At 33.7% G+C, this 27,051-nt stretch overlaps 1 protein-coding gene across 1 annotated transcript; it reads left to right on the forward strand.

Moving 5' to 3' along the window:
* Window positions 1-508: 508 nt before the first annotated feature.
* LOC121421294 lies at window positions 509-15,894 on the forward strand. Its single transcript, XM_041615965.1, has 10 exons — window positions 509-1,084; window positions 2,609-2,714; window positions 3,150-3,233; window positions 6,324-6,440; window positions 9,510-9,756; window positions 11,322-11,595; window positions 12,987-13,108; window positions 13,529-13,583; window positions 15,097-15,259; window positions 15,500-15,894. The coding sequence occupies exons 6-9, from the start codon at window positions 11,497-11,499 to the stop codon at window positions 15,211-15,213; spliced, it is 393 nt and encodes a 130-aa protein (XP_041471899.1). The 5' UTR covers window positions 509-1,084; window positions 2,609-2,714; window positions 3,150-3,233; window positions 6,324-6,440; window positions 9,510-9,756; window positions 11,322-11,496; the 3' UTR covers window positions 15,214-15,259; window positions 15,500-15,894.
* Window positions 15,895-27,051: the final 11,157 nt, after the last annotated feature.

Consider the following 27,051-nt stretch of genomic DNA (forward strand, 5'->3'; position numbering starts at 1 on the left):
AAAATTTTGTATGAATTATAAAAGAACGTCTCATTTAGGTTTTTATTCTTTTGACAAAAAAAAATAAAATAGAAAAAATTAGGGCTGTACCCATCTTCCCTCTCTTCGCTTTTCCTTTTTCTTTCTTCCTCCCTTTCCCCTCTTTCATTTTGGTGCGGTTTTTTTTTTGTTGCCGAGGGCGACCGCCCCCATCGCTTCCCCCTAGCTGGCTACGCGCCTGTTTTATTATGGTGCTCCTCGTTTGAGCTGAATCTTAAACGGAATTCCTCAAACCTTCACCAATTTTTAGTACTACTTTTTACAACAAACTTTTCTTCAGGGTGAACTTTCCCTTCTTTTAACCACCCCGCTCCCATCTATTACGGACATGTATGCCCATACAATACATGAACGGAACCGTACATCGTATAGCTCCATGATGAGCCCGTTGCAGAAAGAGTTGCAATCAAACGTAACTCTAAAAATCATGCGTAACTTGATTTTCAACCAATCAACATCGCGCATTTTTGACTTGCAAATGATTTTTTGACTCTTTCTGCAACGGACCCCAGACCAGTAACATAACAAAGAAAAAAATACGAGACACGATACACAAACGCACCCTTACACACACACCATGGACCTCTATGTCCAGCACACAAAACACACACAGGACCTGTCCAGCATTTACACCCTATGCCGCCCTATGGCTATGCCTACGGCCAGTGCAAGAAATTTGATTTCGCAATCAATCGCACATGTGTGTTGTTTGTACACAAAGCTGACGCTGAGCACGTGTGTAATTCTACCACACATCTCGAACTACACATTTGCAATGTGAACTTAATTTAAACGAAGAAGAATTTCCGATGGCGACGAAGCGCGACAGCTTTTCAAAGCTCTCTATTTTACAGAAGAGGAAAATGCTGCAACAAATGAAGAGGCCACCAGTCTACTACGAGCCGGAGTACGGCTCCAGGCCAGTCCCAGTCTGATTATCATGGTTATTGAGTCGAGTTTTGGCGATTTGACATCAGCTACGGGTTCGAAGATTGCAGCAAGCAACGACGTTGTGTTCGAGCAGATCCCGTTGGTGCAGAGAGAGGTAAGGCGCGCCTAAGGCTAAGCCTAGGCTTTATTTTTAGTTTATACTAAAAACTTTGGTCTCTGTTAAATTGGTTGTTCCGCCACCAATTACTGTTTAGTGTTGGGCCTGTGGCTGTGACAGTGTGAGTGTTGGCTCGATCCACTTACAGAGAAATTAAAAAATATATTTTTACACTTAGTTTCCATTAATTTACACTAGTCACTAGCTATTCATCAAATCAAATTGGCTCTGAACTTCAATTCATTTTGTTTTTGTTTTTTAAATTAGGGGTCATTCTGGCAACAACTTGTTTAGGGCCCAAAATGTGTAAATGATGCCTGTGTAAAACTTGTTTAGGGGGTGTCTGGAAATACATGTAATTTGGTCACGCAGATGTACAGCAATACATTTGACTGCCCCCCCCCCCCTGGTGATATTGTTCATAGACATCAGTTTATTTAGTCTTTAAGGGTTTTGAGTCTAGATTTGTTGAACTAGTCTATGGGCTCATAATTGCATAAAAATACCTCTCACGCTATCAGCACTTCTCGCTAGCATAGCGGGATGAGTTTTTGACTACATTTGGAACGAGTTGAATTAGAGTCCCAAGCAAGGTAAGCAACACTAGCTTTATATTGGGAGGAGAGAGCTACAGGTCACAGTGACTCAGTTCACTGTTAGACTACCAGCAGTACCAGGCATGGCACAGCTAGGTGATGCCAAGCAAATGATAATAACATTAAAAAATCAATAGATAAATCTGAAGTGAATGAACGAGAAGTCTAAATACTTGTTATTTTTGGTGTAGGGTGCATAGGGAACTCTTTCCATTTTTTATTTCAAAAGTGATATTTTAAGGAATGAAAAAAAAAACTGTCATGCGAGTGATCTACACAGGATTTTTATAAACTGGGAGTTTTATACCGGTGAAATAGTTTTAGGCCTAGAGGAATCTATTCTCTACTCTTTGTTCTAATTCTATGACTATGTGTGTCTTAATGAATGAAATAGATTTGTGCAATGGAAAAGTCAAGCAATCAATGTAAAATCTGATAATGTAAAATTAGCATATTTATCAAATAACATTCAAACAATTTTTTAAGATTATATCTGACCTTAACACCACAACTATTTTGGGGGGAAGATAATCTTGTAATGATATGAAATGGGGTCTAGAGGCATTCCCTTTGGGGAGATGAACCAAGCTGAAGATAAGCTTTACATGCTTTTCCTTTGTTTATCATATTTAGAAAGTTACACATTACGTACAGGTTTTAATTACCTACCACATGCATGCAAAAGTGAATGCATGGTTAGAATTACATTAACTATATCCCAGGTAAATCAAGTTATCGCCTTATATTAACTGGAATGAACCTATAGCCTGAATATTTGCATACTTTTATACACAGGTAAGCATAGTATTAAAAGAAAGAAGAAGGTTAGCCTTGGTCCTACCTAGGCTACATGTACCGGTACATTGTATGATGTAATTATTCTAATTTTCCTTTCTGAAGTCTGGATTTTTTTATCTTTTGTCAGGTGGAACTTGAAGTGTTCAGTGAAAGCAGTGTTGTTCAAAGAGAGAAAGTACATCCATGTACACTACAACATGAACCCCATGCAAGTGAAGTTGAGATTCAAGCAGGTATATTATATGTTTTGAGTAATGTTTACAAATCCATATAAAATTGCCTCCTGAAATGTGGCATCAAGGGCAAGCAAACTCAAACAAAAATCGATTTTAAAAAGACAGGGGAGGTTGATATTAGGTAATTTTAACATGTTGTAAACATTGTATTTATGGAAGCAGTTTAGTTGTTTTTATATGGTCTTAAGTGAAGTTGAAGGATTTAGATGATTTCTTTTCCCCTTTAAACTTTTATTAAACAAAAGGTACTGATGCAATTATTTGCATATTATAGAGCCCTCTCTGATTTATATTCTTTATGATGTTCCACCTCTTTAAAATTCTGCTAACATTTATTGGAGGACTATCTCTAAATGAATGATGGGTGAAAGGTTTGATCTAAAAATGATTGAATTTGTTGTTTAATTTTTTGTTCTTTAAACATGCTTACAGGTGGCTACTCAACAGAAGTAGATTTCCCTTTCAAAAAGTCGGATTGTTACATTTCTGAAGTCGATATTAACTTTAATTCACCAGGTATGTCTTTGAAAACTTTTTCATGAAGATCGATACAATTACAAAGTACATTTGCATATACATGCAGTGATTGCAGTCTATAGTTTGCATGATATATGTGTATGAATTTGTATCTCATTTTTGGAGCCTGCCAATTTCCTGAAGACTCTTGTAAACATGAGTTTCTCCCATTGGTACCCACCACTATCTTCAGGGAAAAAATTAGTTCATATTTTATCTTCGCCGGATATTTTTTGAAGAAATTCGAAAATTAAAGGAAAGGTTAGAATAATAAAGTTTCCATGTGCACTGTGACCTATATAGCTGCCATCTAGGATTTTTCAAAATGGTCGCCCAAAACAGAGTTTTTTACTACCGGTATATCTCAGCTTCTGAGTAACCTAGAATCATGATTTTGACACCAAATCCATAGATCTATTATGAGGTTTAAGAAATCTATTCATATAGAAATAATCAACTTAATTCAAGAAAGAAAATCATTTTCATGATATTTTCTGCCTTTTCTATGTAGCTGCATGAGGTTCACAAACTTCAACAAAGAATTTGACTAGAAAATTACTTAAAATTGGTAATTCAAAATTTATTCATTATCACCAAGAAATGCTTTATTAGTTGGTCAACTTTTTATTTTTTTTCCTACATCTGGTGGAGCTACATGAGAGTCACCAAACTTCCACACAGAATTTTAAAATGTTGACTAGAAAATAATGCTAGTTTACGTGATATTTATGCAAAATTTAATAATAAATTTACAAAAAACACTTATTTCTCCTTCATTTGTCAATTTCAATTTTGTTTGCTTTATATGATAGCTCTAGGTGGGGGATGCAACATTAGAAACTCATTAAATATGCTACATGTTTTTCATGCATGTTTTTCATAACTCAAGAAACCGAATGTGATTTTTTTTGTTCCATCTGAGAGCTACATGGGGTTCACCAAGGTTTTACACAGAATTCAAAAATTTTGACTAAAAAATTATTTATGCTTTATTTACAATTTTTTTTCACAAATCACAAAAAATGTTTTTTTCATTTATTCATCAATTTCAATTCTGTTTCCTCAATTTATGTTGCCAATACAGTGACGTACCTAGGATTTTCCACAGGGGGGGGGGGGGGCAAAACCGTCCGCCAAAAAATTTGACAAGCAAAAAAAAGGTCTTCAATTACAAATAAAGGATTTCGTACCAGAAAAAAATTGACAGGCAAAAAAAAAAAGAGATCTTCAAGTTCATCAGGGGGGCAAGGATACGTCCTTTGCATGGGTTGTGGCTTGTAGGTACATGTATGCTAGTGCACCAATATAATTCACTACATTGTCAACTGGGCTGAAGTTAAAAATTGCGTTAAATTTCTTTGCGAGTTGGCGGATGAGCTCCACATCATTGATGTGCTAGTATTGTATTAATTTACCTTTTTAAAGTCAATGATTAAGCCCACCAGTTGCTGAAGTAACCTTATTTTATGATTTGGCCTGATAACTTGTAATACAACTACTACTACTACTAGCATCATTAGTGTATGAAAAGTAGGAATGGAAATATTTCCAAAAAAAATAAGGGAATAGTCTTGTGTATCATTTGACAGAAACCCAGATTCATTCAGTTGTGTATGTGGTATTAATAACCATGTGCCATCCATTGACCACCCATTAACAAAATAGATGTATCAAATAAACCCATATTGATAATCTGAAAGTATTATTTAGACAGATATTTGTCTCTAAATTATTTTGGAATTTGTGCTTCCTGAAATGCAAAACAAGAGTATTTTCCTAATTTTGTATTCAAGGAAATTTAAAACTTGATAAAACCTTTCATTGATACTTCTCTGCAATCAAGACAGGAAGTGCCTAATTACTGTGTCAAAGTTGCTCTAAGCTGATTTGAATGAGTTCTAATCCTCTTTTTGTCACCTTGTACAATAGTGTGAGGGTAAGTGTGCCTCAATAGACTCCCAAATTTAATCCCTCTTTTGTCAAAAGTAAACATCTGTGGGAGTCAAAGTTCTTCTCTTGGTAATGAGGTTGAAAACATCCAATACTCATGAATCATATATTCAGATTCAGATTCATTTATTATTGATCCATGATAATTGGCTCCACTTTATATGTTTGTCATTTTGCCTCCGAAGAAGATTCTGCTAGGATCGAAAGTTTAGGCCCCTTTTGACTCTCCATGATAAATTACATAGAAATTTGGCCTCCACTGGCTGTACATACAAATGATATAAATTATACAAACACAAATGATAAAGTGGGCGAATATATTGAAAAAAAAATACACATAAACAATTCAAACATATATTGCAATACGACATAGAAGGGAGATGTCAAATATATATATATATATCATTATGAAGCTAAGTTCATAATAAATGAAGTTAATAATAAATAATAATAAAGGAATTGAATTGAAAAAATAATAAATTAATTGAATTGAATTGAAAAAATTGAATTAAGTTTCCCCTATTTCTGTTGGCATATTCAACTGAAAATTTATTTCTGGTGATTTTTGTGGGGTTTGTACTTTGTAGCAATGTCAAAATTGATATTTCCCCAAATATTACCATTTCACTAAGCTACATAAATTTAAATTGAGTGTAAGGATATTACTTAATTTCATACACTTATTTGTATGATTAATTCTTAGAAAATATTTGGTTATATTTCTCCATTTTATAGCACCTTCCAGAATTCCAGGGGTGCTGCCTGTGGAGAATAATAAATGAATCACTCCAAGGCAAATCTAGCACCTCTGCTTCCCAGGGCCATGGCATCATAATGCTTTTTTTGTTCAGTAGAAAAATGCTCTTTGAGAGGTTTGAAGGCAAGGGGGTTAAGATCAGTGCAAATACAAATGATATCTATCCTTAAATTGTTTAAGGCAGGTTTTTAGAATGCTTAGTTAATAGGTTACCAAAACCTAGTTGATATCATAGGGATCTCTGAATGAATGATTAAGCCTACTAAACCATACAGTAGATCTGAAGCTTTAGGCAATAATTTTGTTAGACTTCTTTCAACAGTTCTGCGATCTACTGAAGTATTAATATTAAGTGATTTTGATTTGTATTTTATCTATTCAAGATCAACCCTGAGGAAGAAAACGTCAGATGGTATGTTTTGCTGACATAGAGACAGAGTCTGACTCCTCTCATTGCTCTGAAGCTGTATCATGTACGTGTAGAAGGAACTTCAGCAAAAGTAAGCTATTTTTAAGTTAAAATTTCACATAATGATCATTTTATGTTACATTTTGCCCTTTTTTTACCTGTACAAACCACAATGTAACTTGTAAGGTAATGACGATAACAGCAGGGCCCGCAGGGAGATCAGGTTTTGGAACTGCATGAGAGGCTACCCTACATGTAGTTATTAAATGAGCTACTATGGGCTAAGGAACGAATGAGAGCATTTGTCGTTTGATAAATCAATTGGAATCTTAATTTGTAACTGTCAATCTAGATTTAACCGTATGTTAGACTGACAAGAGTAATCTTGATTTGGTAGTCATTGCATTTTCATATTTCTGTTGTCACAACACTTGGGAAATTAATTTTAAACTATGTCCATGTCACAATATCACAATTTAAGGTCATTTCAGGTTAACTCGCATTTAACGGGGGGGGGGGGGACTTGGAGGGTGTCCCCAACAAATTTTTATCACTATGCAATTTTTTTACTGCGCTGCTCCCTGACTTTTTCTTTTAAATATTGCACATCTTTTGTGATGCCTGGGTATGCGGTTGAGAAATAACACAACATTTTGAAAGCACATACATGTAAGACCTTCAATTGCTTCAAAATATTCTGTATACAATGCAATCTCTGTTTCTCAACCAAAAATCATAAATGTATGCACATTTTTCTTTTGTTAATGTTTTCTTCTATTATTGATTGTGAAAGGGTCAGGGTTGGCTAATTTAAATCACTTTGATTTAAATCATGATTTAAATTCACATCCATTGAAACGTGTACAAATGATTGACAATTTTTTTTATTTGTGGCTATTTTATTTTTACCGGTAATCAAAATTGAAAGATTTTATCAACTTCATATCATCAAGACATGAATAAATCCTTCATATCTACTCTCCAAACAATTGAAATCATGTCATTAAAATCAGGATAATATTGCATTTTATAAAACGGGTTCAAGGATGTAGCCAATGGTGAGTGCGTATTCAAGTCACGTGTTCATGCTTTAATTATGCGCAACCTTCAAGTCGTGCATTTTTCGTGCAGCACTGTGCATTTTTTGTGCAGCACTGTGCATTTTTTGTGCAGCATTAGTTCCAATAGCATGTAAAAACTGATACGCGTTCAGTAAAAGAGGCTGGCTAGGATTTTGACGCGCTTACTTAGGCGCGCATAGTAGATACGCCTGTGATGTCATAATTGACAGTCTTGTGATCTCTTTGTCTGTGCGATCGTACACAAGTTGGAGGGATTTGAACAAGATTTCCATGAAAAAAATTCATTTTGCCGACCCGTTTTATAAAACAATTAATGCACATTTTAAGATTCGTGATGTTAGTGACGATGCGAGCAACTCTCGGGCATTCACAATATTATGCAAAAGCACTCGGCGCAAGCGCCTCTTGCTTTCGCATAATTGTAAATACCCTCGAGTGTGCTGCATCGTCATAACACACTCATAAATGTGCATTAATTGTATAATAGCCTATTAAGTGATGAACACTCGCCCCTACTCCACTTGCACTATGATTTTAAAAAAATCATTGATTTTAAATAACTTACATTGAAACATGTACAGATGATTGACATGTGGCAGTAATATTTTTTTTACTCAAATTAGAAAGATTTTATCAACGTTATATCATCAAAACAAAATCCTTCATATCTACTCAAAACAATTGAAATCATATGTTTAAGACTGGTTGATCATGCAATATAGCCTATATTGGTTAAAGGACAAGTCCACCCCAACAAAAACTTGATTTGAATAAAAAGAGAAAAATTGAACAAGCATAACACTGAAAATTTCATCAAAATTGGATGTAAAATAAGAAAGTTATGGCATTTTAAGTTTCGCTTCATTTCACAAAAACCTGCTTTTCTGGTCGGTATGCAAATGAGGAACTGATGACGTCACTCACTATTTCTTTTGTATTTTATTATATGAATATGAAATATTTTAATTTTCTTGTCATTGTCATGTGAAATGAAGTTTCATTCCTCCCTGAACATGTGGAATTCCGTTATTTTAACATTTTGTGCTTCAGGCAAGGAGGTCCTTATCGTTAAATTCGTACAAATCAAAATATTGTATAATTCAAACAATAAAAAACAAAAGAAATAGTGAGTGACATCATCGACTCTCTTATTTTGATGTAACTGGCTCGTTCATATAACTATTTTGTTAAAAATAAGCGAAACTTTGAAATGTCATAACTTTCTTATTTTACATCCGATTTTGATGAAATTTTCAGCATAGTGCTTGTCTGATATTTCTCTATTGATTCAAATCAACATTTTTCTGAGGTGGACTTGACCTTTTACACTTTATACGCAGCTGTACACCCACAGCAATAATGGTACTCCAGAACAAAAAAAAAAATATAAAAAAAAGGAATTCAAAATAGTAAAAACTTAATGTATACTATCCTGCCTGAATAGCCAAGGCCTGTTCAGACTTTCTGTACAATTGTGCTCATTCAGCAGGTACACTGAGAAAGGTTCAATAATGCACAGAAAATGCTCCTGCCAATCTTCAAAATCATGGCAACAACCATATAGATCTATTGCCCTTTGCCACAAATGAGCATTTACTTTTATACATTTCTCATTGAATGTGTTGAATTGAGTGCAATTATACACAAAATCTGCATTGTCCTTGGTTTTTGTCTCACCTGCATAGCAGAGTGAGACTATAGGCGCCGCTTTTCCGACTGCGGCGGCGGCGTCAACATCAAATCTTAACCTGAGGTTAAGTTTTTGAAATGACATCATAACTTAGAAAGTATATGGACCTAGTTCATGAAACTTGGCCATAAGGTCAATCAAGTATTACTGAACATCCTATTAGAGTTTCATGTCACATGACCAAGGTCAAAGGTCATTTAGGGTCAATGAACTTAGACCATGATGGGGGAATCAACATCAAAATCTTAACCTGAGGTTAAGTTTTTGAAATGTCATCATAACTTAGAAAATATATGGACCTAGTTCATGAAACTTGGACATAAGGTGGATAAAGTATTACTGAACATCCTGGTACATTCATGCCCTGATGTTTTTGATGATTTTACAGAGTGAAATGCAGCCTGTCTGGAATTAGCGGCAATACTGATAATGAAATGCTGCAGAAGTTATTGTCTTCATAAGATATAAAGAATAGATGCAAGGCCCGCAGAGGATTTCAGAACAAGACTCTAGCAGATCAGAGGCTATGGATTTTGCAGTACCTTATTGTACATCACAACTTTGTAAACATGGATGGAGACTCATCCTTGGGATTACTATGACCCGCTTATGGAAGATGGAGTCAGGGTTAGCAGGTAAATGTTTCAAGAGGTATCCTTAAAAGGTCAAGTCCATCTCAGAAAAATGTTGATTTGAATCAATAGAGAAAAATCAGACAAACACAATGCTGAAAATTTCATCAAAATCGGATGTAAAAGAAGAAAGTTATGACATTTTAAATTTTCGCTTTTTTTTCAAAAAAATAGTTATATGAACGAGCCAGTTACATCCAAATGAGAGAGTCGATGATGTCACTATTTCTTTTGTTTTTTATTGTTTGAATTATACAATATTTCAATTTTTACGAATTTGACAATTAGGACCTCCTTGCCTGAAGCACAAAATGTTAAAATAATGGAATTCCACGTGTTCAGGGAGGAATGAAACTTCATTTCACATGACAATGATGAGAAAATCAAAATATTTCATTTTTCATATAATAAAATACAAAAGAAATAGTGAGTGAGTGATGTCATCAGTTCCCTCAATTGCATACTGACCGAGATATGCATATAACTGTTTTGTGAAATGAAGCGAAACTTTAAAGTGTCATTGCTTTCTTATTTTACATCCGATTTTGATGAAATTTTCAGTGTTTGATTGTGGATTTTCTCTTTTTATTCAAATCAAGTTTTTATTGGGGTGGACTTGTCCTTTAACATGACTAGTACCATTCTTGTAAAATTAAATCATCATACGTAGTTTAAACTTTCTTTTTTTTCACTTAATTTATTCATAAGGGATTATAGTTTTACATGTTGTCTCTTAGGATCTGGTTCTGCTATTATCATTGGTGCAGGAGCTAAACCCAGCAAGCTTATAGAGGACAATTTTTTGGTTCACTTGATAGTCACAGATGTCTTTTTTCCAAACATTACAATTATTCATGCACAAATTCAATGTGAAAAATGGGTCTCTGTGCTCATTTAGGAGATGGGGAAGGGGAGTCTGCTTGTTTTAATCTCAAACAAGTCCTTAAGTTATTGTTATATGTGCATGCTGGAAAGAAAGATACATGTACATGTAATGAAGAGGAGTGCTGATATGATAAGACAACTGCAGGAGGCTTGATTGTGGGGATACAGAAAGTCAAAATCCTCCTTACAATGAAAGGTGCATTAATATCAATTTTTTCGACAAATACTGGTCTAAAAAATGGACTTTAAAGCATTAAAATTGGACATATATAAGACCTTGGATATCAAAATTTAGTACACCCAACATTTCACCACCAGAAATGTGGTCACCTATTTCTTAACTCAGTCTTTCCATTGCTTGGCTTGGAATTTAGAACGTAGATAATTCACCCAAATAGAATTTCAAAGGGTAAAAATGACCAAGTACATGTACAAGTGTTACCAAGTTCAAATACCTGGAGGCAGGGTATGATTGAAGGATCAAAGGTAATCAGAATTAATTGATTACATTTTAAAGTGATCACAATTTTAAAGCGATAGTGATTGTTGTACATGTGACCAGTGTAAATTTAGCTCAGGAAATAATATGATTATGTTTCTATTGATAATAATATTGTAGAAGATACATATTTATAGTTTCCTTTGCTTTAAATGTACCACCTCGGTATTCATTTAACCTTCAGAAGGATTGGTGACATCTCGTCCATCAAATCACCATCGTAAAGGACTTTGTTCTTTGTCTGTGATGATGTCAATGGTGTGGCTTAGTGAATTTGTCGATAAGTTTGGAGAGAAACTGCCAACCAACAACAAAATCCATCTTCTTCATGCCTTATACATGGAAATGTGTATCGGATTATGAAGGAGGAAGTAGAAGAGCAAGGAGGTTCTGTTTGTAGTCAGCAATACTTCTTCCGCAAATGGAGAATGGAAATGTCTCATGTTACCATTCCAAAGGTAGGTGATTCTCGTGAGTATTTGCACTGTATATTTACTAATATTAACTATTATACCTTTAAAGAGAAATTCCAGTAGTTGCAGTTAACACTGATTTCATGAGAAAGTCTGTAAAACAAGGCTTAATTGCCAGTATATCATCGAGGATCTAGATCTGGTACAGTTACATCAACTGGACTTTGTGAAATCTTGAAATCTACGCTGAAAAATATTCACACCGAAAATCCCCAACACAGATAAGCGCACGTGGGACAATGTATAATTATTGCTCAGGGCGTCGGGCCCGACGCCCTACCCGAATCCAGTGCTTATTTGCTGATTTCCCAGCAATTACACAATTTCTTCCAGAATCCTTTGGCACATGCGTTTTATTTATACAAACAGACACTTTAGTGGTCATTTCATTGGATTCTGTACGAACTCATTTTGATATCGTTACCAAAACTAGCATTTACCTTTAACCATAAATAACTGGGCTATTTCGATACCTAAGAAGACTGGGGTGGGGCTGATTCAGCCACTCCCCCCATATGATCTTGGCCATTGATCGCAATGAAAATCTGCACTCACATTACACATGGCATAATCTAAAAAATTGGTAAAATCTAATTTTCATTATGCTAATTTATGCATAAAATAAAAACCTTTCTTCTAACTATCTAAATAAGGCCCTTAAATTTTGCTAAAAATTATTGAATATCGCAATTATTTTGTATATATCATTTCCAGAATTCTGATTGATTTCTTTGTTTTTTATTGATTTTTTTGATGGAAATCTTTATTACACTGACCATAGACAACATGATATTTATTATGTTTAATCAGTGAAAGGAAAGTTGGTAATACATTTTTATAAATTTGGGCTAAAAACACTATTTGCATTGGATTTGAACAAAAATTCATGTTTTGGGGTTTGTATGCACAAGTTTACAAAATATTGGGTAATTTTGGAACCATGTATTCAGGGGTTGCAAGTTTATTCTCAAAAGTTGTGTGAGACTTTCAAATAAAAATTTAGTCAATGGCGCAGTCAGAAAATTTCGCATGGCAGATATATCACAAAAAAATGTTGAGGGGAAATCTGTATCATAGGGTTAATCATAAAACCAGAGATTTTGCATTTTATTGAAAAATTTGAAATAACTTCCTATTTCTATCACATTCAATGAAGCTATTTTGAGACCAAGTAGATTTGATATACTTGACTAAGTATTCCCCAACATAAACACAGGTCTTTAGGTGATCTACAATAATAGAGCATACTTGGCTGGCTTTAGCAGTGCAGCTGCTACAATGGTATAGCACCCAACTATGATGATGTTAACTACTGTTCCTCGAAAAACTAAGAAAATATACATTGTGTAATTTTTCTCTTTATTTGTTCATTCCAGGTGAACCGGTTTTTGAAATGCGACATATGCACCAAACTGAAATCTTGCCTAGAGAAGACAACTGGCAGAGAAGAGAGACAAACTTTACTGCAAGAAAGAGAGTCACACCTTTTCCAGCAAAAGTAAGTTTCAATGAAATATTTAATAGTGTATATGTACATGTATTTAGATTTAATCATCTGTCTTCCAGGATAAGTATCATTTATATGTCATGGATGTCAGCCCGGAAGACTAGCCTCCACAATTATCAATCTTTATTCACTTGCCATCTTTCTTCCCTCTTCTTTTGTGTAAATGTGGTATTTTCAAAGTATATGCAGAGATACAATGTTGAGGCAATTTAAATTCACATTTCAGTGGTACGCAAAAGTTGCAGGGATGAGAACATTCAACACCATATGTAATCCTGGATGTCCATCATGTAATCTAACAGAATGTATTCTAGAATTTGCAATTCCTATTTCTATCAGAAATTTCATGAAGCTTTTTTGTTTTAATAAGTAGAGAATGATTATCTTTTCTAATTTTGAAAACAAATACAGTTTGGAAGCAACATTGCATAGAGAACCATGTGATCTATGTATCAGTATTGTGCAGGTTAAACGGAAAAAAGTCATACAGTCACAGCGAAAGCAACTTTCCTTTCTTTCCAGTCATTGTTGTAGCTAGAAAATTGGTACTGTAAACAGCAAAGGATATATTAACAGGCAAAGAGTTATGAGCTAAAAGTTGATATTAAATTTTTTTCTGATGTCTTTTTTAAATTTATTATGTAAAATCTTTGTTTTTTTCAACTTTTTGTTTTGCATCTTCGATGGACATCATCTGCAATTTATTCAGAATATAAAGAAAATATTATCACTTACTTTTACTGGTAATCAGAAAATGTAGAAATGGTGATATATTTATTAATTTGGCATTACATCACAATTTGCATTGGATCTGTAGAGGAAATCTTGTTTTGGAGCAGTTTTGGGCCTGATGCACACTTTACAAATGTTGTGCGCTGACTAAGGGGTTGCAAATTTGGTTTCAAAAGTTTAGCGAGACTTTCTTAGAATGAGTCAGCACCAGCTTTTCATGTTACAGATATAATGTAAAATTGTCTGGGAAAGCCCCCCCCCCCTTTAGGATTAAGTTTTTGCATTTTCAATACAAAAAAAGTGTACATTCTTATTCCATGAATTATAGAAAAACAAATAGTTATCAAGTATCACTGAAAATATGACATATGAATTTCAGGACAATATTTTTCTCAATATTGGGCCGCTATTCTTTGACAATGTTCCATTTAATTATGTTTATTATCTTAACCCTATTTCGCCTGGGCTAATTTAGAATGGCATAGCCCGGGGAGACAGACCTGTTTTTGCTTTCCCCCTTCAAACCTCGGATGTTCATTCCACTTGATCGCGACAAGAAGTAATCTCCACAATTCGATTGTCATTTGTACTAAACTTAATTCAAATTTATGTTTAATCAATTAAATATGTTACCGTAATTAATACATTTAATCATAAGTTGGCTGTGAATCTTTAAAAATACCCACGAAACTGCTAAATTTTGATCTGGGCAGTCTAGACAGGATTATTATGAAATGGTTTAAAAATGGAAATTTTTAAAACTACTGTTTTTCATTGTTTTTCATTGGAAATCATCTGCAATTTTTTTCAGTCATAACTAACATGAATTCTATTGCTTTTAATCAGTAAAAATAAAAATCGTGATACATTTATTAATGTTAGCTGCATGCAGAATTTGCATTTGATTTGTACATGAAATCACATTTTTAAGCAAATTTTGTTCTTACATACACTTAATGTTTACGTAACATCGTAATTTTGTCTTAAAAGTTGCATGAGGCTTATTAAAGGAAATAAGTCATGAAACATCGCAGCACAATATTTTCTAGTAACAGATTTATCATGAAAGATGTTGAGAGGGCAAAAACAGCCCCCCTCCACCCCCCCCCCTGGCTGGATAGGGTTAAGCTCTGAATAGATATTTAATTTATCATTTCGCAGAAGAATGTGTATCCCGAGAAAGTGTTTTAAAATAATCTGCCTTAATTTTACTTGTTATATTCTTTTTCTTATCATTTTCAATGCAGGTAAAGGTAGGATTTTTAATGAAGGGCCACACACACGAGGACATTGACCAGCTATTCACCCGGGTTTCAACATGCATAACACGGCAAAACATACCAACGCTTTCATCTCTGCTTTGATCCAACTTCGGAGTTCTCAAATTATGAACAACAACCTATTCAAGCGGTAAGTAAATGTGTAAAAGTAGCCAAATTAATCCTGCCAGTACCCACTTTCCTTAATTTGGGTTGATTGCAGCATAATGTGGTTCAATTTCTTGCTGAAGAAAGTTAACCCATAGCTGGGATTCCAAACACTCAGAATTAATCACTTGTATCCCATAATATGTTCATGTGCACTATACCACTGTTAACTTGTATTGCCTTTGTAATAAATATTTAGACTTTTCTCATTGTAATATTTCAGGTCCATCTAGGTACTAAGCAGAAAAGGCCTCAACATCCATTATTAAAACTGGGAGATACGGTTGCAGTCTACTTAGAAGAGTTCAGTAATGAGTGGCCGCGAGTGAGCAAAGTGTTAGAAATGACTGGAGACAGTGTGAAGCTGCATTAGTACTCAGGATCAGAAACGTCCACGTGGATATCGCCTACCACATCAGTTCGAGGACAGAAGGGTCAGCCGTACACGGGAGAAGTCTCTCTTCAAGAGGTCATTTCTTTCCCCTACAGTCTCACTAAAACAAACAAATTACCATAGGATATCCAGCGTCACGTGAAGAATACTTTGCATGTTAGGTCTGTATGAACATACACTGTATTCATACCAATTTGGAATGAGTTTGTTTGTCCAGGACTCAAAAGCTGTTTGTCTATATGGAAGCCACTTGAATTATGTATTTTTGTGATATTACAATGTACCTATATTTTTCAACATTGGATATGGTGATAATTTCCAGGGTTTATCTTCACATGAGTTTGATCACCTACATGTATCTACATTTAGAAGAGATAAATGCACAATGATTGATAGAGAGTTGGTACCTGAAGTAGGTAATGATTTAACCCTAAATAGACTGGGCTATTTCTACGCCTAAGAAGACTCGGGGGGGGGGGGGCTGATTCAGCCCCCCTTATGATCTCGGCGGTCGATCGCGCGATCGCGACGAAAATTGGCACACGCGTTACCCATGGCATTATCTACAAAACTATAACATCAAATTCTGCCAAAAAACTCATGTCTCATTAATTATGCTAATTTATGCGTAAAATCATAAGTTTGCTCTAATTAATAAAATAATGCCCCTGAAATCCAAATTTTTGTTTCACATACTCGAGATAGGCATCTGATCAAATTTATTTTTAAAAAATTTCAACATCACATTTATTTTCTTATGTATTCTATTGTTTTCTAAATTTCTTATGTATTTCTTTGTTTTTCGACTTTTTGTTTTTTATTGTTTTTTCAATGGAAATTTTCGGGGATGTTATTTTGACCATAAAAAAGATGAAATTGATTTATTTTAAGCAGTAAAAGGAAAAATAATGATATATTTATGAATTTGGCTTAAAACACTATTTGCATTGGATTTGTACACAAATTCACGTTTTTTGAGTAATTTTGGGTCTGCATGCACTTACAAAATGTTGCATAATTTGGGAACCGTATACGTGGGGGTCACAATTTTCAGTGAGTGAGCGCAACTTTTGAGACCAATTTTGCGTCATCCGGGTTCACGGTTCTGAAATTACGCAACGTTATGTAAGTGCCTGTCAGACCAAAAATTGCTCAAAAACATGATTTCGTGTACAAAGTTAATGTATATTGTGTTTTCAACCAAAAATCATAAATGTAGGATTAATTTTAGTTTTGCTGGCCTAAATGTATGTATTTTATGCTGTTTATGATCTTAGAAGAGTCCCCAATGAATTTCATTGAAAAAAACAATGAAAAACAAAGGGTCCAAAAAACAAAGAAATACATAAGAAATTGCAAAAAACATAATACATAAGAAATTGATCTGATATCAAATTCTTTTCATGTACATTTGCTAAGAACATCACAAAGAGTTTCTATGCCAAAAATTAGAACATTTGGAGCTTTATTTATGGAGTTCGAGGAAAAAGTATGATTTCGCATACTAATTACGCATAAATTAGCATGATTACGTAATAACAATTCACATGAAATAAATTGCTATACAATTTTGTAGATTATATCCTAGACAACCTGCGTGCGGTCGACGGCCTCAAGGAGATCTCAAGGGGGGGGGCCTGGGAGGCCCCCCCCCCGGCCATATGAACTCCCAAAATACCCCAGCCTAGATAGGGTTAAAGAGAAATTCCAGTAGTTGCAGTAAACACTGATTTCATGAGAAAGTCTGTAAAACAAGGCTTAATTGTCAGTATATCATCGAGGATCTAGATCTGGTACAGTTACATTAACTGAACTTTGTGAAATCTTGAAATCTATGCTGAAAAATGTTCACACTGAAGATCCCCAACACAGATAAGCCCACGTGGGACAATGTATAATTATTGCTTAGGGCGTCGGGCCCGACGCCCTACCCGATTCCTGTGCTTATTTGCTGATTTCTCAGCAATTACACAATTTCTTCCAGAATTCTTTGGCACATGCGTTTTATTTATACAAACAGACACTTTGGTGGTCATTTCATTGGATTCTGTACGAACTCATTTTGATATCGTTACCAAAACTAGCATTTACCTTTAAGGGTCAATGAAATTAGACCATGTTGGGGGAATCAATATCGAAATTTTAACCAAGGTCCAGTTTTTGAAATGTTGTCATAACTTGACCTAGGTCATAAAACTTAGACATAAGGGTAATAGTGTATCACTGAAGATCTTCCTTGAGTTTCAGGTCACATGATTAAGGTCAAAGGTCACTTAGGGTCAAACTATGGCCATGTTGGGGTTATTTGAGGAATTATCATCATAACTTTAACCCTAAATCTCCCGGGGTATTTTGATTCTTGTCATTCCGGGGGGGGGGCCATTATGGCCCCCCCTTAAGATCTCGGCCGCCGATCGCGCGAGCGACGCAAAAATTTGCACGCTGGTAGTGTGCGATGTAATCTACAAGGCTGTATGGTAAAATTTTCCAAAATAATGAGATTTTATTTTCTATGAATTAATTATGCTAATTTATGCATAAATCATACTTTTTGCTCTAATTCACTAAATAAAGCTCCTAGAATGCTAATTTTTGGTAAAATATTTTTTTGTAGCATTCTTAACAATCGTAATTCAAAAAAACTTTGGTTTGGAAATAAATTTCTTATGTATTTTATTGTTTCATGAATTTCTTATGTATTTCTTTGTTTTTTACTTTTTGTTTTTTATTGTTTTTTCAATGGAAATTGTTCCAGATATAATTCTGATCATAAACAAGGCAAAATTAATTAAGTTTAATCAGTAAAAGTAGAAATAATGATACATTTATGAATTTTGGCTAAATACGCAATTTGCATTGGATTTGTACATGAAATCACGTTTATGAGCAATTTTGGGTCTGACATGCACTTGCATAATGTTGCGTAATGTCGTAACCGCGTACCCGGGCGTCACAACTTTGGTCTCAAAATTTGCGCGAGACTTGAATGTAAAAAGTCAGTGAGCTGCGAGGTGAAAAAATTTCGCGCAGCAGATATATCGCGAAAATTGTTGAGGGGGGGGGCCATTATGGCCCCCCCCCCCCGGGAGAATTTGGGTTAAAACTTTATAGATCTAGTTAATGAAACTTGGACGTAAGAGCAACCGTGTATCCCTGAATATTATGTGTGAGTTTCAGGTCACATGACCAAGGTCAAAGGTCACTTAGGGTCAACAAACTTTGGCCATATTGGGGGTATAGGAGGAATTGCCATCATCCTAAGAAGACGGGGGGGGGGGGCTGATTCACCCCCTCGACATTTTTCGCGATAAATCCCTCACTCGAAATTTTTTGACCACGTCGTTCACTGACTTTTTACTTTCAAGTCTCGTGCAACTTTTGAGACCAAAATTGTGACCCCCGGGAACGCGGTTCCGAAATTACGCAAGATTTCGTAAGTGCATGCAGGCCCAAAATTACTTAAAACGTGAATTTGTGTACAAATCCAATGCAAATAATGTTTTTAGCCCAAAATTCACAAAATGTATCATTATTTTTCCTTTTACTGCTTAAAATCAATTAATTTTATCTTGTTTATGGTCAAAATAAAGTCCCCGATAATTTCCATTGACAAAACAATAAAAAATAAAAAGTCGAAAAACAAAAAATACATAAGAAATTTAGAAAACAATAGAATATATGTGTATATATATATAAGACAAAAAAATACATAAGAAAATAAATGTGATGTTGAAATTTTTGAAAAATAAATTTGATCAGATGCCTATCTAGAGTCTATGAAACAAAAATTAGAATTTTAGGGGAATTATTTTATTAATTAGAGCAAACTTATGATTTTGAATTAGCATAATTAATGAGCAGTGAGATTTTTGCCAGAATTTGATATTAGTTTTGTAGATAAAGCCATGGGTAATGCGCGTGCTAATTTGCATTCCGATCGCGCGTTCGGCGGCTGAGATCATAAGGGGGGCTGGATGAGCCTCCCCCGTCTTCTTAGGCGTCGAAATAGCCAAGTCTATTTAGGGTTAAAAGTCTATGGATCTAATTCATGAAACTTTGTGTGTGTTCCAGGAACATGGCCAAGATCAAAGGTCATTCAAAGGTTAATGAACTCTGGCCGTGTTGGGAGTATGTGTTGAATTGGCATCATAACTTAGGAAATTTATGTATCTAGCTCATGAAACATCGACAGAAGGGTAATCAAGTATGAATGATTGTTTTGCACATGTCTTATGTCACATGATCATGGTCAAATGTCATTTTGGGTCAATGGACATAGTGTTTTTATATAATTTTGGTTTTTTCTTCTGTGAATAACTATTCATTAGCTGTTTTCAAAGGAAGAACTGCTGCTATATCGAATTGCGATGCAGGCGAGACTGCCAGAGGCATTCCACTCGTTGAAATGTCATCATAACTTACAAAGTGTGTAGACCCAGTTCATGAAACTTGGATATAAGGGCAATCAAGTATTACTGAGCATCCTGACTGAGTTTCAGGTCACATGACCAGGGTCAAAGGTCATTTAGTGTCAATGAACTTAGACCATGGTGGGGGAATCAATATCGAAATCTTAACCTCAAGTATTTAAATATTAATTAAATTTATTTATTTCTTCTGTTTTTCATTGTTATTGATGTAGATGATGTGATGGTGTAGCTTTGAAATTAAGATAAATTTATCCTCGAGTAGCTTTGAAATTAAGATAAATTTATCCTCGTGTAGCTTTGAAATGAAGATAAATGTATCCTTGTGTAGTTTTCAAGTCAAGATTAATTTATCATGTAGCCTTGAAATTAAGATAAATTTATCCTCGTGTATCCTTGAAATTAGGATAAATTTATCCTTGTGTATTCTTGTAATTAGGATAAATTTATCCTCGTGTAGCCTTGAAATTAGGATAAATTTATCCTTGTGTAGCCTTGAAATTAGGATAAATTTATCCTCGTGTATCCTTGTAATTAGGATAAATTTATCCTCGTGTATCTTTGTAATTAGGATAAATTTATCCTCATACAGCCTTGAAATTAAGATAAATTTATCCTCATGTAGCCTTGAAATTAAGATAAATTTATCCTCATGTAACCTTGAAATTAGGATAAATTTATCCTCATCCAGCCTTGAAATTAAGATAAATTTATCCTCATGTAGCCTTGAAATTAAGATGAATTTATCCTCATGTAACCTTGAAATTAGGATAAATTTATCCTCATGCAGCCTTGAAATTAAGATAAATTAATCCTCGTGTATCCTTGTAATTAGGATAAATTTATCCTCGTGTAGCCTTGAAATTAGGATAAATTTATCCTCATGCAGCCTTGAAATTAAGATAAATTTATCCTCATGTAGCCTTGAAATTAAGATAAATTTATCCTCATGTAACCTTGAAATTAGGATAAATTTATCCTCATGCAGCCTTGAAATTAAGATAAATTAATCCTCGTGTATCCTTGTAATTAGGATAAATTTATCCTCATGTAGCGTTGAAATTAGGATAAATTTATCCTTGTATATCCTTGTAATTAGGATAAATTTATCCTCGTGTATCCTTGTAATTAGGATAAATTTATCCTCGTGTATCCTTGTAATTAGGATAATTTTATCCTCATGCAGCCTTGAAATTAAGATAAATTAATCCTCGTGTATCCTTGTAATTAGGATAAATTTATCCTCGTGTAGCCTTGAAATTAGGATAAATTTATCCTCGTGTATCCTTGTAATTAGGATAAATTTATCCTCGTGTATCCTTGTAATTAGGATAAATTTATCCTCATGCAGCCTTGATATTAAGATAAATTTATCCTCGTGTAGCCTTGAAGTTAGGATAAATTTATCCTCGTGTATCCTTGTAATTAGGATAAATTTATCCTCATGCAGCCTTGATATTAAGATAAATTTATCCTCGTGTAGCCTTGAAGTTAGGATAAATTTATCCTCGTGTAGCCTTGAAATTAAGATAAATTTATCCTCATGTAGGTTTTAAATTAGGATAAATTTATCCTCATGTACGTTTTAAATTAGGATAAATTAATCCTCATGTAGCCTTGATATTAAGATGAATTTATCCTCATGTAGTCTTGAAATTAAGATAAATTTATCCTCGTGTAGCCTTGAAGTTAGGATAAATTTATCCTCGTGTAGCCTTGAAGTTAGGATAAATTTATCCTCGTGTAGCCTTGAAATTAAGATAAATTTATCCTCGTGTAGGTTTGAAATTAAGATAAATTTATCCTCATGTAGCCTTGAAATTAGGATAAATTTATCCTCATGAAGCCTTGAAATTAAGATAAATTTATCCTCATGTAGCCTTGAAATTAAGATAAATTTATCCTCGTGTAGCCTTGAAGTTAGGATAAATTTATCCTCGTGTGGCCTTGAAATAAGGATAAATTTATCCTCATGTAGGTTTTAAATTAGGATAAATTTATCCTCATGTAGCCTTGAAATTAGGATAAATTTATCCTCGTGTAGCCTTGAAATTAGGATAAATTTATCCTCGTGTATCCTTGTAATTAGGATAAATTTATCCTCGTGTATCCTTGTAATTAGGATAAATTTATCCTCATGCAGCCTTGATATTAAGATAAATTTATCCTCATGTAGGTTTTAAATTAGGATAAATTAATCCTCATGTAGCCTTGATATTAAGATAAATTTATCCTCATGTAGGTTTGAAATTAGGATAAATTTATCCTCATGTAGCCTTGATATTAGGATAAATTTATCCTCATGTAGGTTTGAAATTAAGATAAATTTATCCTCATGTAGTCTTGAAATTAAGATAAATTTATCCTCATGTAGCTTTGAAATTAGGATAAATTTATCCTCGTGTATCCTTGTAATTAGGATAAATTTATCCTCATGTAGCCTTGAAATTAAGATAAATTTATCCTCATGTAGGTTTTAAATTAGGATAAATTTATCCTCATGTAGGTTTTAAATTAGGATAAATTAATCCTCATGTAGCCTTGATATTAAGATAAATTTATCCTCATGTAGGTTTGAAATTAGGATAAATTTATCCTCATGTAGCCTTGATATTAGGATAAATTTATCCTCATGTAGGTTTGAAATTAGGATAAATTTATCCTCATGTAGGTTTGAAATTAAGATAAATTTATCCTCATGTAGTCTTGAAATTAAGATAAATTTATCCTCGTGTAGCCTTGAAGTTAGGATAAATTTATCCTCGTGTAGCCTTGAAATTAAGATAAATTTATCCTCATGTAGGTTTTAAATTAGGATAAATTTATCCTCATGTAGGTTTTAAATTAGGATGAATTAATCCTCATGTAGCCTTGATATTAAGATAAATTTATCCTCATGTAGGTTTGAAATTAGGATAAATTTATCCTCATGTAGGTTTGAAATTAGGATAAATTTATCCTCATGTAGGTTTGAAATTAGGATGAATTTATCCTCATGTAGGTTTGAAATTAAGATAAATTTATCCTCATGTAGCCTTGAAATTAGGATAAATTTATCCTCATGTAGCCTTGAAATTAAGATAAATTTATCCTCATGTAGCCTTGAAGTTAGGATAAATTTATCCTCGTGTAGCCTTGAAATTAAGATAAATTTATCCTCATGTAGGTTTTAAATTAGGATAAATTTATCCTCATGTAGGTTTTAAATTAGGATGAATTAATCCTCATGTAGCCTTGATATTAAGATAAATTTATCCTTATGTATGTTTGAAATTAGGATAAATTTATCCTCATGTAGCCTTGATATTAGGATAAATTTATCCTCATGTAGGTTTGAAATTAGGATAAATTTATCCTCATGTAGGTTTGAAATTAAGATAAATTTATCCTCATGTAGCCTTGAAATTAGGATAAATTTATCCTCATGTAGCCTTGAAATTAAGATAAATTTATCCTCATGTGGCCTTGAAATTAAGATAAATTTATCCTAATGTAGTTTTAAAATGAAGATAAATTAATCCTTGTATCAGCAGGATGAACTAATCCGTACAATTGAAATAGATTTGTATGATATATTTATTTGATCTGTTTTTCCTATTAAATGGTTGTATTAATTGAAATGCTGTTTCCGTTTGTTTCTTTTATTGTTATAGACTTGCAAACATACATTGAATTGCCAATAGTCATTAAATAGAGTGATTGGAGAGAATGTGTAGATGAGAGAACAAGTCATAAAAGTGGTTGTTACGTGCAAAAATGTGAAATAAATATTGTGGAGTGAACATGATGAATATTTGAAGAAAAATGAACAAAGATTCATTCATTTTGAAAAGATTTACTGTTATGTATAACTTCACACATTTGTATACTTTCTCCCATACGTGTACTGTACCAAAGCAATAGCTTTGATCCAGCTGAGGCATGGCGGCTTGGCATTGTTCAAAACCCACCTTTACCCAGCTACCATTGTTCTCTTCTTCCATTTCTTTCACACAATATATATATATATATATATATGAAGAGTTTAGTTGCAAAAAGAGTAAGTCCACTTTTTACCATTCCGAGAAAAACCATGGTTTTTAATATCACTTAATGCAATATTCTTGTGAGAAACTTAATTGTCATGATGTACTACCTTATAATGTGAACATAAAATTGGGTATAAAAGAAATCTACCTGTCCTCAATTTTTTTTTCTATATATTCTTTTAAAAATTATCATCGTGGACCTAACCCCTTTTGCAACTAAACTGAAATGAATCTGATCTATTTTGATTAATAAAGTGATTTTTCTTTGCCACTTTTATTCACGTTTTCATGGGAATTTCAATTTTTTGTTGTTTTCATCAGAATGACTAAAAATTTAGAGGTTTTGGGACATAATACAAGAAAAAAGTATAAACAATGGACCTAACCCCTTTTGAAAAAATTAGCTCTACAGAACAGTTTGTTTTCAAAAGGGGTTAGGTCCACTCCAAGAAAATCTTTTTTTTTCATTTGGCAATATTCTTATGGGAAACTAAATTCTTATGAAACCTTTCCATGAGAACATAAAATTGGGTATAAAAGAAATCTACCTGTCTTCATATTTTTTAAAATATTCTTTTCCAAAAAAATGCTGTGTGGCCTTTACCCCTTTTTTTTGCCATTTTTGATCACTTTTTAATGATAATTTTAACTTTTCTTTGGTATCGTCCTATAGACATGATAGAGCTACTAAAAATATATACATTGATACAAAAAAAATCTAATTTGATGAAAAATGGACCTAACCCCTTTTGCAAGTGAGCTCTTCGTATATATATATATATATATATATAGTTATGTATATATACATATACATATATATATATATATATATATATATATATATATATATATAATATATTATACAGTGCGTATAAAAAAAGAGTTTACACTTAGAAGAGATCCTGTAAAATTATATTTTTGTAATAATCTGAAGACTTTTCCACATTTTAACATTAGCACAGTTCCATTTAAGAAAATGACGATATAACTGTTTAGCTAGTAAATTGATTGAAGATATCTTTTACCTTTCTTAACTAAATTCCTTCCCCTAAACACTTCGAAGAGTGCATTGCGGCCCACCCCATTCCCTCACACACCGAGGCCATCGTGACGACATTTGCTTTACACTAAGCTGTGATTTACAATTACATGGCTTAGGCTTGATTTTTATTATGTTAATTATTGTCAAGCTTGGGAAAAGTGTGGAGAAACAATTATTTAATGAAAAATGAAATGTAAACCCTCTTTAAATGATATAAAGTCAGTGGAAAAATGCTGGAGATGTCTGAAAGAAACTTTTGTTCAGATTCGGTTTTGTCCTCAGATCCACCTGGCACAAAAAGGGTAAAGGTTGTGCTTACCCAAGTGTTGAAATTTCAATCTGGGTGGTGATATTGTCACAAAATGCTTGAATGTATCCATTTGATTTCAATTGACTAAAGGTGCAAGTGAAATGTATGATAAATGTTTCACAGGGGAAGTTTGATTTCGCCCTTTCCCCTTGACAAAGCGTGAAAACGAGCATTTCTGCGCAAACAGATTTCTGCGAGCTTTACAGAAATGGACAGTGCTCACTCAAGTGTAACATTCTGTCAAAAGTTTTACTTTGATTGGATAGATGAGATCCAAAGCCAAGATTATATGTGAAAAAAAATTACCCACATGTTGTATATTTTTTAATCCCCGGGGCTTTTTCAAAGTTTACACTTTGAAAGAACCCTGGGAATTAAAATATATACAACATGTGGGTAATTTTTTCACGTATAATATTGGGTTTGGGTCTCGTCTATCCAATGAAAGTAAAAGTTTTGACAGAATGTTACACTTGAGTGAGCTCTGTCTATTTTTTGTAAAGCTCGCAGAAATGCTCGTTTTCACGCTGTATCAAGGGGAAAGGGCGATATCAAACTTACTCTGCGAAACATTTCTCGTACATTTTCCTTGCACTTTCAGTCAATTTAGATCAAACGGATACATTCAAGCATTTTGTAGCAATTTTGCCACCCAAATTGAAATTTCAGCACGTAGTAAACAATACCCTTTTTGTGGCAGCTGGATCTGAGGACATAACTGAATAAGAACAAAAGTTTATATCAGACATCTTCAGCATTTTTTCACTACATTACGTTTTTATCATTTAAAGTGGGTTTACAATTCATTTTTCATTTAATACTTGTTTCTCCACACTTTTTCAAAGCTTGGCAATGATTAACAAAATGAAAATCGAGCCTTAGCCATTACATGTAAATCACAGGTCAGTGTAAAGCAAATATCATCACGATGGCTTTGGTGTGTGGGGGAGTGGGGTGGGCGCAATGCACTCTTCGAAGTGTTTTGGGCAAGGAAACAAGCTTAAAAGGGTAAAAGATATCTTCAAATAAATTTTACTAGGTAAATTCTACATGTTTTTCATGATTAAGGCCAACTTTTGTTCGCATAACAATTTCAAGGTTCTGCGCAAATCATTTTTCACCAACTTTTCAAAAGTAAGTGGTGCTCACTCAAGCGGAAATATTTCTCGACAGTTTTATCGTCATTTACTTAAATGGATCTGTACCAATGTTAACATGTGGAAAAGTCTTCAGAACATGATAAATGTATAATTTTACAGGGTTTTTTTCTAAGTGTAAACTTTTTTTTGATACGCACTGTATAGGTAAGCAAGTGGGTAGTGATATACTGCAAAATCTAATAGTGCTCGACTGTGTAGGAGCTGAGTATAAATAATGTATTGGTTGGATGCTTAACTTAAGCTGGTCGTACAGACTGTTTCACCCGAAGGATCATCAGCGACAGTCGCTGATGATCCTTCGGGTGAAACAGTCTGTACGACCAGCTTAAGTTAAGCATCCAACCAATAAATTATCTATCTATATATATATTTAATATATATATATATATATATATATATATATATATATATATA

The sequence above is a fragment of the Lytechinus variegatus genome, chromosome 9 (assembly GCF_018143015.1).
Source record: "Lytechinus variegatus isolate NC3 chromosome 9, Lvar_3.0, whole genome shotgun sequence".
NCBI lineage: Eukaryota > Metazoa > Echinodermata > Echinoidea > Temnopleuroida > Toxopneustidae > Lytechinus > Lytechinus variegatus.

Coding starts and splice junctions, on each gene's coding strand:
- LOC121421294 (XM_041615965.1), top strand. CDS start 11,497: ATGAAGGAGGAAGTAGAAGAGCAAGGAGGTTCTGTTTGTAGTCAGCAA. Junction 11,596..12,986: donor CTCATGTTACCATTCCAAAG/GTAGGTGATTCT, acceptor TGTTCATTCCAG/GTGAACCGGTTTTTGAAATG. Junction 13,584..15,096: donor TATGTATCAGTATTGTGCAG/GTTAAACGGAAA, acceptor TTTTCAATGCAG/GTAAAGGTAGGATTTTTAAT.